Source organism: Falco cherrug, chromosome 4 (genome assembly GCF_023634085.1).
Source record: "Falco cherrug isolate bFalChe1 chromosome 4, bFalChe1.pri, whole genome shotgun sequence".
In the NCBI taxonomy this organism is placed as follows: domain Eukaryota; kingdom Metazoa; phylum Chordata; class Aves; order Falconiformes; family Falconidae; genus Falco; species Falco cherrug.
In genome coordinates this window covers 9,778,529-9,795,566 of record NC_073700.1, presented here as the reverse complement: position 1 = coordinate 9,795,566, position 17,038 = coordinate 9,778,529, and the positions used below count along the sequence as shown (strand labels likewise).

General features: G+C 36.9%; 1 protein-coding gene across 4 annotated transcripts in view; it reads left to right on the top strand.

Annotated features, from left to right (window-relative positions):
• ERC2 (ELKS/RAB6-interacting/CAST family member 2) overlaps window positions 1–17,038 on the top strand; it is a 521,548-nt gene that overhangs the window by 165,210 nt on the left and 339,300 nt on the right. For all 4 annotated transcript variants that reach the window (XM_055710069.1, XM_027805155.2, XM_027805144.2 and 1 more), the window contains one exon: window positions 11,992–12,159. In XM_055710069.1, coding sequence (XP_055566044.1) covers window positions 11,992–12,159 — 168 coding nt within the window. The remainder of the gene's footprint in view (window positions 1–11,991; window positions 12,160–17,038) is intronic.

Here is a 17,038-nt window from a genome sequence, read left to right as displayed (position 1 = left end):
TCTTTCCTCTGGGCAAAAGCTTGGCATTTATAATAATTCTTAATTTGTGTACTTTTACCAACTGGATTATTTCTATATATTACCCAAACTCAGCTGCATGCTGTAAAAGGGAAATTGATTTGTAAAACAGTGTGTAGATGGGTATTTCGGTACAGCTCGGTATCACAAGAAAAGATATGCCACAAATCTGAATGGGTAAAAAAGACTGACTATGAAGCTAGGAAAAACACCCAAAAGAATAATGTACTGACCAGGCTTTTCTGAAGAGGGTGGCTAATGTCTATAATTGCATGAGGACAGAGACCTCCTGTGTGCTGAAGTGCAGAATCTTCCTGCAAAGTACCATTTTTTTATCCTTTTATCTTTTTAAAAACTTGATTGTAGGAGGATCTGGTAGCATACTACCAGCTCTGGTTGAAATGTATAAATATTGAAAACATGCCAGGTATTGGCAAACTGAACCTTCGCTGATGTTTGTTTGGTTTTTGTTTGGTTTTGGTTTTTGTTTTTTGTTTTTTTTTTTTCCCTTGAGAAGAACTTCCTTTATGGGCAACTCTCAAAAATAGCAGAATTGGACTTCCTAACTTATGTGACAGTTTATCTCTTCAGAATATTACTACTGGAATGCCAAGTATTCTACATCACGTTTTTGTACTGCACATCAAATGCAGTAAAACACGGCAATCGGTTCCGATACCAGGCAAATACCTTGCCTCATACATGCAAGGGAAGCAAGAAAGAGGGTTGCCTTGTCTTACATGCCTTGAAAGCCAAAGCTAATGACAAAGTTCTGAGTCCTGGAAGGCACTAGAGAACCAAAGGTTTGAATTGAGGACAAGTGACGGAGCTAAGCAGACCTGTTACACTTGCTGGTACTCAAGATCAGTATTAAACCAGCTGATGTTTACTGTTGTCTAGGAGATTATGGAGCCTGGCTTGTAGGGAGAGAGAGAATTGCACTCACAGCTTTTATATTTGGAAAATTTTAGAGGTGACTTTTTAATCTGAGAGATTACAAGTAGTTAGAAGCGAAGACTCTTAAGAAAAATGCAGCAGTTTGCGGAGAAAAGGCTGTAACTTGGTCTCTGGAAGAAAGTGAGCAGGAGACATACAAAAGCCAAAATGGCATATTTCTTCAAGAAAATGCTGTGTTGTTACATTTAAAGTAAACCATATATGTTTAGCTTATTGTTTTAACCTTTTTCTCTGTTCACTGTGTTCTTACAAATAAATGAAAAATATCACCCAAGCTGTTTTATGTCACTCTATTTATGAGCTGGTCATAGATCCTGGAAGATAAGCTTGTAGCCAGGCTGATTCCAGCTGGACCTACTGATGTAGGAATGTCCGATAAACAAGCGGGTGACATAAACAGGTGTTCCAGTCTCACAACAGGGTGAATTTTAAGATTCTTCTCTGAGAGATGTGTCCCACTCAAAACCTGTGACATTTCGAGAGTATAGGTCACCCCTGCAAGCATATCGCAGGCTCTCTAGCTTAGTTGGAGAGAGGATAACCTACAGGCACCTTCTTTGTTATGAATGTTCTGAGTAGGTTACAAACCTAAATGTGCTTTTTAAAATCACACTTTCACTGCTATGTCAACTGTTTGTAATAACTGACTCCTATTATTAAAAAAAATTAAACTGAGGAAAACAGTTCATATAAAAAGTTGTTTTTATCGTGTATAAAGCTAACATATTTATTGATGATTCTTATACTGTTATGGAATTCTACACTTTTTTTTTCATGAAGCAGTTAAACGCATTGGCATGACTTTAAAAAAGAATATTGTGGCCTTTTAGTTCACTTTCTATTAATCTGTTACAGTATAATAAATCTGAATGTTATTTGAGACAGAAATTTCAAAAGTTAAAAGCTTCCAAGATTGATAGTTTTGTAAATTGGTTTTAAGTATTTTGAATTTATAACTATCATTATGTTGCTAAATAACATTGACTTTGGAATGACTGACTTCCTTTTGCAGTAATTCAAAAATATTATGACAGCTATGGTTTTACAGTGAGCATAAAAATCAGTGAGGTAAGTTCAATGAGGTAAGGTTAGTGTTGGAAGTTTTATTAACAAAAACTTTAAGTATTAGCACATGAGTTACAATTCCCATGTGTTTTCCAAAATTTGCTGGAACTGAAGTGAATATTAAATTCTGAACTTTGGACTAGTTGCTTTAAACTACCTAATTTTAGTGGTAGGAGTAGGCAAAGATGCAAATTTGAATAAAACAGCTGTTGGGCAGTTGGCTGCATTGATAAGCTACACATGATCAGAATTCCTTGTGGCATATAACGTTCACAAGGATGAGTTTCAAACTGCCCGAGGGAACCGTTTATATCTTGGCTACAGTCTCTGGTTCAAGGTAAAACCTTTACTCGTGTAGTTTGACCAGTCAGTATTATCGATTTTCTCTTTTAAAAAGCAGCATAAGCCAGACTAGTGGAAAAAAAGAATGAAAGAAAAATCAGGATTGATTAGCAGAGATGGTGGCTGGCTAAGCTCCATCCTGGGGAGGGAGGCTGGGAGCTTTATGAAACCTGTAGGTACCATCTCTCAAGGAGTAAGTGTATTTTATGCATTAGACCATCAGGTCATTCTCCCATCCTTGTACAGAGGGGTTGAAAGAGCTTGTGATAGTGATTATGGAATGGAAATTGTATGAGATGGTGCAAGTTTGTTTCCTGATGTGAACGGCCGCTTCTGTGCTGTGTTTATAAAGCATCTAATGTTCACTGTCTGTTCCTGTTGACTATAATGTACTCAGCTGCTTTAACCCCCTCCTTTTGTCAGTTCTTAAATACTGGAGTAGTAGAAAGAAGACAGTAAAATAGGTTATCCTTTAAAGAATTATAAAGCCTTTTAACTATCGGCTCTATAATAATATAATTTGCTGAATTAAAATGTAAGCTAGAGCAACCATAATACCCAGAGTAGTAGAGGTGGGAATGTTGTTGAAATAATGCTTGAAAGTGGAATTTTCCTCTACAAAGTCAAAAAACTAGGTAACTCACTAAAGTTTCATTTTGGAGCAAGAATATAAAGGATATTACTTGTAAAAAAATTCAAGTGTCTGTAGCTTCCAAATGTAGCCATGTTGTGCCCTTTCTGCCTTGAATTTTGCATAGACCAGATGTTTTTGAAAGAAATCAAGCGTTATATTATGGGTTACCAGGTACAGCTGTTGCTTTAAAAAAAAAAATGTTTATCAATTATCAGACTGAAAAATGAGGGACAAATATGATGAGGGCATAGTTTTCATATTATTGTTGTATTTTAAAATACTTTTTTTTTTACTATCTTTGAAGTGGAGAGTACAGTTGGGACATTTTAAAGACATGATATCCTTTCTATACTTGTAACTCAGTTCTCATATTTGCAAAAAGACCTATATGTTTTTTAAAGGATATGTTCTCTACTCACAACTCTATATTTGTATAGAAAATTCAAAGCTTTTTTTTTTTTTTTCTCATGGTTTAGACTGTTTTTTGTAATCAAAATGGTATATTGGATTTCCATGGATACACATAGATGTATAAATACAGGCACTAAGATCTTTGATAGAATTTTTTTTTTTTTGATTAACTGAAGTGGCCACTCAAAAGATGGCTGCAATAATACACTAAGAGAGCAAGTAGTACATAAAAAGTGTTCACATCCCTGTGGACCCTGTAGTGGTCATCAGGAAAGCAGAGAATGATAGTACAAAAGGGGAGAAGACTGGCTTTTGGACACAGTGGCAAATATTGACTGCAGTGTGTGCTGGGACAGAGGTTGGGTTAGGAGGGAGACTGACGATGGGTTGCAGTTGCCTTCTCTATTACCCCAGGTGCAGTACTAAAGTACACTCAGTGCTTGACTAGTAAATTCAGAATTAGTTTTTAAAAAATACAGCCAAACCTGTGCTTTAAATGTATTTATTTATGATGGTAAAATAAATAATTCTTAACAGCGAAACATGGTAGTTCTTCTTCATGCTTTACTTCCTCATGGAGCTCCTTAGCACTAAAAACACTTTCATAAATGATATATATATATATCTATATCATATGGCATGTAAGTTAAACAGTTAACAGTGAAGAACTTCAAGAAATAAGCGTCACTACTGGAGCTGGTCGTGAGTGGCGGGTGATGACATGAAGATTAATAAAGTTTGACTTTGAATTTGGCAATTTTTGCCACTTACATGAACCTTTCTTTTTCTAAAGTATAACCCAATTCTGAAGTTTTCGCAGTGTGTTGTATATTTCCAGAGCAAGTGACTGAGTTTATTGTGTTAAATAGCTGAAATAAGTAGTTGCTGAGGAAAAAGAAGTTAGGCAAAATTAAAAAGCAATTTACTTGGACAGAGGTCTTTGAAATGCTTTGTGTGTTAGCTATCAGGTCTGGTTTTGCTTTATTTTTCTGGAAAATGATGGTGTTCTTCAGATTGACAAGTTTTACTAGTAAATGTACTGCCAAAGCTTGGGAAAAATAAGTCAAGGACTCTTAAAATTACATAGTGTTGAGTGAAAAGCCAAAGAGAGAGTTTTTGTGTACCAGAAATCCTTATCCTTTCAAATGTAAAAATATATATCTGATGCTGTAAAATGACACATATTTAATTTCCTTTCAGATTATATTTAAAATGCCATAGATGTAAAAGGGGGAATAACAAAATGGCAGACATTTCTCATAGTATACTGGCATGCTCTATTTAGAATACTTCACTGTTTCATTATTTTTGGAAGATGTGATTTCACAGTACCATTTTCAAGGAAGAGATAATTACTAATGTTGGCAAATTCATCCTGGCTATAAATGAAATGGTATATTTTGCTTCTTGTCTTCCACAAGATGAGGAACTGATTTAACAGCTTTTTGGTTTTATGCTATCTGGAGGTTCGTATTTGACTTATGAATTTGTCATACATGCTTAGCACTGAACAGATATCATATAGTAAAAGGTCACATGCAGTTCAGGCTGAGGTAGTTTTACTTTGCATTATGAGAAACGTAAAAGTCTTGGTTCCTGGCTACTGGAGGCAGAAGGAATTTAGGAAAGGAGAAAATGACTGACATAACCCATGTTCTTGTAAACCTCCACACTGCATTCCTGTGAATAGAAAATAAATCTGTACAACTAAGACCACACACAGTATGAGTTGCCAGTTCACTCTCCCAGACTGGCACTGGCTCAGAGTTCTGCCTTTCTGAAAACTCACGCAGAGCGCTCATTTCAGAATGGCTTCTTGCCGTGTTATGTTAGTTTGGGGCATGATATACCTATTCTATCAGTATACCTGGGCTTCATTGTGGAGGTGTACTTTTGAAGTACAAAGCTCTGCTGCATTAGTCTCAAGATATCTGACCATTGGTTGAGGAGTTGTAAGAAAATAGAGATGTATTTGGCAGATATTTTTTTTCTTTTTTGATTCCTAACATTGGTGTCAGGACACAATCTAATTTGAGCTCCACATAAAATAACTTTTGGGGAGGAAGACAGAGATAATTCTGTTTCCTGTATTTGCAAGGAGAAAAGGATGACACGTTGAAAACCATGCTCTGTTATAAATACTATCTTTTTCTGATCTTAAAGATTTTAGTGAGAGCTGTCACAAGGGCTTGGCTTTAATTGTAATATATCATCAGCTAAAATATTTCTGCACAAAGGGGAAAAAAAGAGGGAGCATCAAATAAGGTATTGTCTTATAAAAGAATAAGAAAATCTATGTTATGCAAAAGATTAGTCTGAATCTCCATGATCCAGATTGAAACATAGGAATTTCCATGCCAGTAACCCAGGTCACCAGCTGCTTCTCATCATATTTGAGAAAGACTTCTGCTTCACCAGGAAGGTGACATTCTTTTAAGAAGAATTTACTTGTAATTCTGTGGAACTCAGATTCTAGCTAGAACAGTAGAAAATTGGCTGAGCAATGGTTCATTGGGAAAGGGCTGGGAAATAAGACGGTTCAGCCTCCTAAATATGATATTGGATTGATTGTGGCATGGACTGCTGTGGAAGTGTCAGATTTCCTGACCGAGAACACGTGGTGTAAGCATGTCTTTTACCTCTCTGTGTTAGCAACAGGGGTGGCATTTTTGGTTCTGGAGCAGGCAGAACCACTCACCCACCGGAGAGGGAGGAGTGAGGGTAGGAGACACAGCGACTGCGATGGAGGATCTGCCACCTAAGGCTGTGGCTGGACATGCCGTGCTCTTCCCTTCTCAATGCTTGCACTGCCCTTGTTTGAAGTGGGGTTGCTGGGATTGAGATCCTATGGCAGTCTCAAATCTTTTAGAGCATTTTTGTCAGTGCAATTGAAGCTGCACTTCAGTCATGCTTTAAGGCTTTTATTTGATGCTACCAAGGCTAGAAACGAATTCTTAGGGGAAAACTGAGATAGCCTTATTTTAAGAGCAACCTTTTGTGGGAACTGGGGTTCTAGGCAAAGTTACACCACTTACCAGATATATTAAGGTCTTAAGGCCATGTGCAGCTTCTTACAGAAGAAGGCAATTCACCTGAGAGAAGTGTTAAAAAGTTACCTTGGAGCTGAAAGAATTGATCTCAGGGGTCAACTGTTTAGATGAAGGTGTATGGAGTAACCTGCTTATGACGTTAACAAGTAAACAATCTGTTGCCGTATTTGGAGTCAGTCCAAAGAACTCTGCAGTACTGGGTGCCTAGTCCTCTGTGGCACAGTCGAGGTCATAACCCTTGTGCTGACTTAAAGGTTTTCATGTGGGTGGCCTGAACGCAAACCAGTGGAAGGAAAGATGGAGACTGCGGCTCTGCTGCGCACTTCCACGTGTGTTTGTTTTTGGTGTGAAAGAAAACTATGGTGCACCTTCCCTTGTTCCTCCAGGTTGAATTTGTGTCTTTATTTAGGGAACAGAAAGAACGTGTTAGTCGTGTTATGAGCTGGCTAGTGGTGAAAGGAAATGCAGAAAGGTTCAGTCATGTCGTGCTCTTTAATTAACAGCTGTGTGAGGGCAGGATTGGGAAACTGGAGTGGACAGGGCTCTGCTCCCCTTTCTCACTCACAGACTTGGACTTCAGCACCATTGACTCATCCTCTCAACCCTCCTTCTTGTGCTCCCAGGTTTTAACGCCTAACATTCCCATTGTTGAGTTGAATCCCAGTGAGCTGTGATGACAGGGTGCGTGGGAAGAAATTTGTGAAGAAGAGTAAGAATTGTCTGCTTGGCCCTTCGGGTGGGGACTGCTGGATGGGTAGAGAAGAAAAGGCTATTGACTCAGAAACTGCCTGGCTCAGCCGAGCAGAACAGAACTGCATCGGCACATGTGTAAGCTACTGTGTTATCCCGGTCACTGGGGGCCTGTGTCAGTGCTTTGTTTATGCTTTGACTTCAAGCGTTAAACTCCTGCCTAGTGGCATTGGGAAACGAGACTTGCAGCGCCTGGCTGAAGGGAACCCCTTTCGCAGCTCCCGCCGCAATGTTATGACGAGCTTCTCAGCTGCAGCTTAAAGGCCCAACAGAGATTTTTGTGATTTGCCTTAAGGGATTGCTTTCAGATACGAGGCAAATAAGTGAATAAGTATGAAGAAGATGTGGTAATGAGTTTCAGATGAGTTCTTTTATGTTTATTAAATGAGGTCTGAAAGTTTGCTACTACTACTATTTCTTGTTTTCTAACTTGAAAAGTCATCTTTGAATATCATACTGCACACTGCTTACAGACTGCAAGATCCGGTAATGTTTTAAAAAAATAGTAGTGTAATAGTGTAAAAAAAAAAAAAAGTCTTAAAAATAGAATAAATCCAGTAGAATATAAATCTTTTTTCCAGTGCATAGAAAAGCAATGAGCCATTTTAAGAGCAGGAAGAACATGCATTTTGAGATCCAATAGATCATCTAAATTGGTCCCAAACCAAGTTTTAAAATGGCATTGCAAAGGCTTTTGCTTTGAGTAAATTTAGCATTACAAAACTCAGAATATAAATAAAAATAAATTAGATTTGCTGGTTGCTTTGTACTTTACTAATATTCTGATTAACTAGGAAATAAAGTGCTTAATAGATATGACCTTTCTATTCCAACTGCAGAACTTAAAAATTCTAAAATAACATTTATACCCTTTCAGTTACTTCAATCTAGATTTTTATATGAACAAACTTTATGAATTCCTAGGTAATGTAAACTTTAATCCCTTGTACTTTATTTTCTGACATTTGTATGTTTGAAATTTGGATTAGTGAATCTAAAATTTCTCACTTGCCTGACTTCCTGTAGCTCTGATGTAGATGGGGAATTATTCTGGGTTGCCACATCATATATTTTCAGTCCAAACCTTGTATTCTCAATGGCAGACCTTGCAGCCAAAACAAGCCTGTGTGGGTCCACTTAATGTGAACACCTCATGGTTTCAGAGCTGCAGAAGAAAACAGTATCAGAAAAATGGCCTCTGTTCAAGGAAACCTGTCTTTGTGATAACAAACGTTTGCACGCTCTTTATCTTAATTCTCTTCTTTGCATGAAATTATGTCACTCTAATGTCTTGCAAACCTCGCAAAAGTTTTCCATGCCCATGCTGTCACCTCTGTGTGCTTTCAGCGCTACGTCGCGTCTTTCTCTGGGTGGAGTGGAAGGACAAACATGGAAGTAGGTCTATAGTGGTATATTTAGTGTCTCCTTTCCTGGACTCTCAGTTTCGATGTGTTAACCAGCCTTCTGGAAAACTGAAATATTTTACTAAGAATTAAGTCCTTGATTTCCATACCCGAGGCTTGAATTTGGGAGTTTGAGACTGCACCAGGAGTGTAGAATTGAGTCCGTAATGCTTAACACCAAGAGTGGGTTGGTTTTGTTGATATCTTACAATGTTTGAAAGTGCTGACAAAAATTCATGCATATACTATATTTTCTTGTAGTATTTTATTTACAAATTAGCCTTCAGTAATGAGACTTGCGTTATAAAAAACCAGGTGTCTCTTTTGGTCTTTAAAAACTTGATATGTGATGAAATGTGGTTTTTACCCCAAAATTTTTCACCCAGTACTCTATGCTGCTCAGTAATACATTTGTAATTGCATTTCTGAACCAGTATATGGAAACAAGCGTCATTTAGTGGAAGTGCTCACTGAAGGAACCATAAATGTAAGGTGAACCTCTTGCAATACTGATGGTTAAACCCAAACAGACTCTGTTGCTTTAATGAATTGAGATGTCTACCATTTTATTACAAAAATACCTTTGTATTCGTGTGATGGGCAATTCTTTCTTTAGCATTAATGAATTAAGCTCTGTGCCTCACTCCCCTGGCATATTTTAGGTTAGATGAGAAATGGATAAACATTTTAAGCTAGAGAAATACATTTTAATTCAGTTCCATTTCTGGTGTGTTTTTTTTTTTTCCCTTTAACAATTTTTTTTTTATTCTGTCTATTCAATTTAGCACATCCTTCCATACACTTTTTTTGAACATTCTTGTAGGAATAACGTTGCTTGCTCTTTCCATTTTCAGTGAAATATATAATTTTTCACTTTGCTAATTTATCAAGGTGAGCAAGGATTACATGCATTGTATTCTGACCCCCCTACATTCTACAGTCAGTATCTTTATATTCTTGATTTATTACTGTATTGATTTCTAATTGCCTTTTTCTCTACCATATAAAAAGCTACACCTTTGAAACCTGCAAACCTTTATTTTCCAGCTCTACTTTTTGCTTACAATTTCACCTTATGGTTTCAACCTCCACTCACCATCACATCATTGTAAGACCACTTCAGTGCTGGCTTTGTTCCATGCCATTATTATATCTTTATTTAAGCAAGCTGTCATAAGATCTCTTCGAATATGTTTTTGAAAGTTCGTGAGAGCCAATAGTCTGAATAGTATATTAGTTGTTCTCAAAGGTTGTATCAACGAGCATCTTGACAATGACTGTTTCCTCTCCTCTTCATGGTGTGAAGAGTAACACCTTTTGCATTTGGAATCATACCTTACTTTGTGTAACTATTCTAGGCAGTGCTTATGTAGAAAAGTATTATTAGAAAAGTTACTAATAATTTGAAGCTGTGAAGTAGGATTGTTAAATCTACCTGAAGAAAGTGCTTTCCTGAAGAAAGCTCTTTTTCTCTTCCCCTAGTTTGACATTTTTTGTGTCCTTCCACCTGGATTCACGTGTATATGGCTACTGCTGTGGCTATGTCTGTCTGTCCACATTTTACATGCTCGTCTGTGTCTTGATGATACTCCCCAAACAGCCACTTTCTTCCCCCATTTCCTTGAACAGGTACCCCATCATGTAGATTTTCCTTTTTCTTGCCTCTTTGTTTTTTGCTTCACCAAATATTTTTCTCATTTTTGATGATAATATTTATACTGCTGTCCTTGAAGGTGGCTGCTCTCCCCTGCCCAGTGGAGAAGTCAGCTACTTTTCCTCCTTATTTCCAAATGCTTTTGTGAGTATTGAAGCTTTTAATTGCAATTAGCAGTAGAGCTGCTTATAGGAACAACTGTATACAAATACTAACCAGTATTGAGTGATCTACAGATTTTTCCCAGACCACCGGCAAGTTATTTGCCTGACCATAATTTGAGAACTATTTGAACTGTGTTAAGAGAACAATAAAATTGCATGCTGGAGCATTTATACAGCAAGAAATGAGAAAATCAAGGCTACATACACCTTCTGGGCTGTTAGAATGCTTTTGATGTTTTGTAAATTTTTTTTTATTTACTTTTTTTTTAAGGTTTGTAAAGGCAAAAAGCAGTTCTATAATGCAGAAAAATTTGGTGAGGTTCTTTATTAAGACATTTCTGCTTAGGAAAATCCTTGGAATATCCCATATTTTGGTTGAGAGGGATTTGTGCTTACTACAGAAAAGTACACTAAGGCACATTTGTTAGGAAACTTATGTGATATACACTGGAGAAAAGTGAATAACCCCATCATTTCCCTGTTTACCATATATTTCTGTATCTAGATTCTGATCTCTGTCCAAATCTGTGTAGTGACTGTAGTATCTGATTGCCCATTTCTGGGCTTTAATGGGCAAATTAAATATAGGATGCAGAACACTATTTTCAATGAGTTATATATTTAATAAATCAAGTTTTGGCTGTGGTTTTTGGTTTTTTTTGTGAGTCTTTTAGCTATATGTCAAGTTAGGACTCTTTTAATGCTATTTTGTGTTTTGACTCTTCTACTTTTTCTAAGCATACTTTGGTGCTTGTCCTGGTTTCTGCTGGGATGGAGTTGATTTTGCTTCTCAGTAGCTGGTGCAGTGCTGTATTTTGGGATTTGGTGTGAGAACAATGTTGATAGCACACTGATGGTTTTGGTTGTTGCTGGGTAATGTTTACGGTAAGTCGAGGACTTTTCAGTTTCTCAGGCCCTGCCAGTGAAAGGTCTTGGAGGGGCATGGGAAATTGGGAGGGGACACAGCTAGGACAGCTGACCCCAACCAGCCAAAGGGATATTCCATACCATTGAACATCATGCTGAATATATAAGCTTGGAGAAAAAGAAGGAAGGGGGGGATGTTCAGCATTAGGGCATTTGTCTTCCCAAGTAACTGTTACGCGCGATGGAGCCCTGCTTTCCCGGAGATGGCTGAGCACCTGCCTGCTGGTGGGAGGTGGTGAACAAATTCCTTGGTTTGTTTTGTTTGTGTGCATGTCTTTTGTTTTACGTATTAAACTGTCTTTATCTCAACCCGCGTTTTCTCATGTTTCCTCTTCTGATTCTCTCCCCCATCCTACTGTGGGGGGAGCGAGCAAGCAGCTGTGTGGGGCTTAGCTGCTGGCTGGGGTTAAACCACGATAGTGCTACAAGTGCTTTCGTGTTCTATCACATTTTAACAAGTAAAAGAATCTCTTAATCTGAGATAAGGTTGGAAAACTGACATAGAAAAGAAATCAAAAGTTTCATAAGTGACAAAAAAGAAGGGAATTGAAAAAATAAATAAAATATGTTAATGTTCTTTACTAAAACCTAAATATGTTTGATTTACTTACTGTAGGTTGATGCCTTGCGGTTACGATTGGAAGAAAAAGAAACCTTTCTGAATAAAAAAACAAAACAACTTCAAGACCTCACAGAAGAGAAAGGAACCCTGGCTGGAGAGATCAGAGATATGAAAGACATGTTGGAAGTAAAAGAAAGAAAAATTAATGTCCTTCAGAAAAAGGTAAAACTTTTGAGGCACATTTAAAGGAAATGTGTTTATTTCTTACAGAAAATTCTTATTACTTTTAATAGATTAAAAAATGCATGGAGTCAGTCTGTAACAGTCAAGTAGTTCTCTAATACAAAATGTGTTACTGTTTTCCATGGGATCATTTCTATAGCATTATATCTTAATTATATTGTATCATAAAAACATTAGGTGCCACAGTTTCCACAAAATTATTGGAGTTATATGAAAGTCCTAAACATTCTGACAAATCTTCTTATTCCTCAGTGTGAGGCATTCCATTGTCCTTACTAACACTGATTACTACTCTTTCCAAATAATGTAAACAAAATGTGTGGGACTGCTAAAAGATTAGGATACTGCTTTTTTTTTTCTTTAAAGACTCTTTTGGGGGGTGGGGGAAGTGGAGGGGTGTGGGGAAGGAACCTATATTAAGTTAATTATCTGCTTTTCTTGTGAGCTAAAGACATTAAAACGGGAGGCTTTCTCCAAACAGCCTTATTAATCTTATTTCTAATTTCCACAAATTTATCTAACTGCATTTATTCTCTTTGAGAAGTTGGATTTAATCATTACAGTTTCCACCCGGGGGAGTGGGGAGGGAATTTCCTGGAAAGGTAGCTCTGCAAGGGTTCTGCAGACAGTAGTAGAATGTTTATTTACCATATCCCTTTTCTCACACTCACAAAAATATTTATTCTAGCAGGTATGTTCTGTGCATCTTGTGTGTGTCACTCCATCGAATATAGATACACTTGTGAGCATACAGATAAATGGAGAAAAAGTTCCTGGCATTAAATACATTTTACTGTTACTTCTCCCCTCATTTTACAGCCACACAAAGAATGTCTGCTCCTTATTCTCTAATATTATGTAGGTCGTGTTATTGTGGTTTTCGTCCAGGATTCATACATGGTTCACATGGTCTAGCTGTGCTTCTGTCTGTGATTGGTTAAATGAAATCTTTAAAAAGTGGAGGAGGAGGAATGGGGATTCAGTGATGAAAATTGTGTGATGAACACGACATCACAGAGCTGTCAGCACTATTCGTCATGGCTCTGTGCTCAGAAATCTGCAATTTAGTGTGTTTTTCTGGTTTTAGTACATCACAACTATTTCATTAGGACTTGCAAATGGTCTTGCCTCTTTTGTACCTGCTTCTTAATGAACATAATCACTCTAACTGCACTCTTTTCACTAAAGTAGAGTAAACACATGTTATAGCCTCGTGAGCTCTCGTATACAATGTGGTAAATAAATCCTGCTAACTACTAGGTGCAAAATCAGTTAGTACTAAGTTGATTCTTTAAAACTGGAAGTAGCATCTGATTTTTATGGTTTTTTTTTTTTTAATTTTTGTTAGTTTTTTATTCTGGTAAATGTGCTTCATCAGGGGTCTCGTGAAGTTCAGTTTTTCTGCTATGGGCTAAATACTAAGTTTACTTAGAGGAGAATGACACGATTACTTTTTTAAAAAAGGAGAAAAGAGTTCATTTACATCATATAAGTTATGCATAGATTTCTTTCTCTGAAGCATTTTTAATAACGACATTATCTTAATATGTAGATGTCAGCATGCCCAAAAATACTCATTACACCCTTATTTTGTTTATAGGAAAAGAATATAGTATTCGGAAAATAACATTTTAAAAATTACTCTTAGGTCACATTTTCAGCTTTGGATCATTATTTTATTTGTGCCTCACTTCCAGTGTGTTTGGAAATAAATTCACTCACAGATAATTTGACTACTGAAAAATTTGATTGATATATCATCCCACTGTACTTAGGATACGTTCACTGTTTTTTTTATCATCTGTAAGGTGTGTAGTTCTGAAGTAGAAAATACGTCAGCAGTGGAAATCCAGACTTTTAGGTTCATCTGGAAAAAAAAAAATTAATCTACTTGTTTAGTTAATCCAAGTGTTCAGCTTCATTTTGGCAGTGCTTATTGGATCATGACTTCTTATGGTTAGCTTCCTTGAGCATCCCAGCATCCTCGGCAGCAGATGTAACTCATCTCTGGACCACGATACTTGCATGTAGAAGGCAAGATATTCAGTGTTTGTCTACTTTTTTCAAGAAGATTTCCTGGCATTAGTGGCTTTCTATTCCAGATAATTTTATCCTCACTATGTGAAGTTATGTGTCCCAGGGCATTCATACCTCATAGAGTCTTTATGTTCTGTCAAAGGCAAAGGGAGCACAGCTCCTTTATGACCATAGGCATATTGTTCATTCAATCTTGTGTTATTTCAGAAATATGTTGGACTATGTATAGTAGTAATTCCTAGTGTTGTAGTATTCTTACTGTAATATTTTTTGAACATTGACTTTTCAGGGATTTTCAGATAGTCTAGTAGTAGATGCTGTGCTTTAAGAAAAAGGTTGTCCGCTGTAACTCTTTTCTTTTCAGTTTTGACAAGATACTTTCCAATAGCAAGCATATATAAGAATAAATTTTGATGGAAAAGTATTTAGTATATATTGATTGCAGTAATTTTATCCTTTACTTGATTCTAAATATGCTTTTATCCTTTACTGCTTGCTGGATTGCACATGCCAACTTGCATTCATTCAGTTTTTGCTCATCTTCTCCTTCTGACTTTTTGGCCATCTTTCCACTATTGTTTTCACTTCACATGACGGCAGGCAGAGACTTGCATGTTGAGCATTTAGAAATTAATTTGTTCTCATTATGCACTTGTATGTGGAGAATTCAGTGGGTGGAAAGCAACACAGATCATTTGATACTACACTTAGGAGGTGAAACAATTAGTGGGCTCTCCAGGACAGTGGACTGTCCTACCTTCATGTACCTTCTTTCAGGACATGGCCCCCGTTGCTGTCTTACTGTCATCAAAACCCTTCTGAAAGTGAGGGAATTGCTTCTAGTTCTTCCTAAATTCTCTCTCGACATTAGATTCTTCTGACTTTAATATTATAATGCTTGCCTTGATTTTTTTTTTTCTATGAAGAGCCAAATTTTATATCTGTGTATTTTTATTTACTTTTGATATGAGGACTTCCAAATATCTAATTATTTTAGTGCCTTCATTTGTTAATGCAAGATAGATGGCTACATCTCTCTCCACTCAGCCTGATGTGCTTCACTCAGCCTAAAATAATATTTGTTTTACTGTTTGTATTAAGTAATTGAAGAAGGAAGAATTTGTATATAGTGCTTAAAAATATTTCTGTTGGTGATAAATGAAACGGAGTAGAAAGGAATATGTAACTTGGAAAATGCAATTTCTAATTCTATATTCTCTTGTGTATATTACTGTTATCTGCCATGTTGAAAAATACAAAAGAGAGCAAACCAAACCCAGAAAAGCTCCCTTTCAAAGCTGGAGCTGTTTCTTCTTTCTGGATAGCCGTTAAACTTGGGGGCAGGACAGGTTCTGTTGAGGGCTTTCTACCAAAGGTGTGGAAGAAACAAAAACATTGGTAACAAAACAGCTGGGGTGGATCTCACAGGATGGCATAGAAGCTCAGTAGGCAACATGTTGCAGGCAAAAGTAATGGGCTAGATAATGACCTAATGATGCATTGTCCTTCCATGTAGTGGTTTTGGTGTAGTTTTTGATCAAATTGAAAAACTGCTATGCTCTTCAGTATAATTTGCAGGCTTAAGGGAGGCCCAGCACTGGAATAGCATGCATTTAGAGGATTTGGATCAAGGTGGATTGGCATGGACTAATAATAAACTTATGTCAATGTCAGAGGTGCAATATTACTTAATATTTCTTTCTTTTAGGATCTTTGGCACCACTGTTCCATTTTAGTGCCAGTAAAGTTGGGTATGCTGTTTTAATAGCTTTGTTTAACCTGGCAAAGCTAGTCTTGCACCTCATATCTGTCAGTTTAGCATGCAGAGGGGCAGACCTCAGAAATCTTTATGTATTTCTTACCAGAATGTGCAAGTTCTTTGAATATGTCCGAGTTATAGGCTGAAGGGCAGAAGTGCTGAACCGGGTGATAAACTTTTTTGCTCCCAAATTTTCTCTTTTATGCAGTAGCTATACCCCATGTGTTTTGTGCTTTAGGAATCTGTGGATATTTAAAAAAACAATTATATACTGTGAAGTATGAGTCTCAGTGTTGAAAACGGTAGCTGTTGAGACAAGAACAGTGTAGAGGATGTAGACCTGGATCATATTAGGACAACAGCTTGTGGAAATTCTTTTGTGGGGACTATTATAAAAGAACACCATGTAAAGGGGGCTAATATAATATTCTACTTTGACTTGCAACATAACTTTTCATGTAAAATGTTACAGTTTCCATCTTTAATAGTTTAAGCTTTGTGATTGATGAAGTGCTACATGACTGAGGGCCTTAAACTACCAGCTAATTAGCATTTGTAGGAAATGTCATAAAGTCGTAGTTCTCATGTAATAATTGGAATCTGTAGTTGGAGTGGCTGGACTGGGCACACTAGGTGATATTGTCCAGCTTGTGTTAAATGAAAATGTGTTGTACCATTAATTGTATTGTTAGCTGTCTTCTAAAATAGAGGAAATTTACATAAGGTCAGATTAGGAGTATGCTAGCATAAACAAATGAGTTCTACTCTTTTGCTTAGAAATTTGCATCAGCATTATTGCTTGATGAAGGAAGTCTGATTGAGAAAGCCACTGAAATAGAAACTTCTGAATCCAGAATGGTCCGGGAAGACCTAAGAGACCAGTTTATTTTGTTTGATTTCAGCAAGTAGAAAGTGCAAGCGTTTTGCTGATAGAAGATGCCTTTGACTTTTTTTTTCATGGTTTAATCAATTGGGAGTATGTTTTCATAATCCCATAAAGGGGCCATGATGGCGTGATGAAGGACATTGTCAACTTTGTCAAATTCTGTCAGAACTGTACAT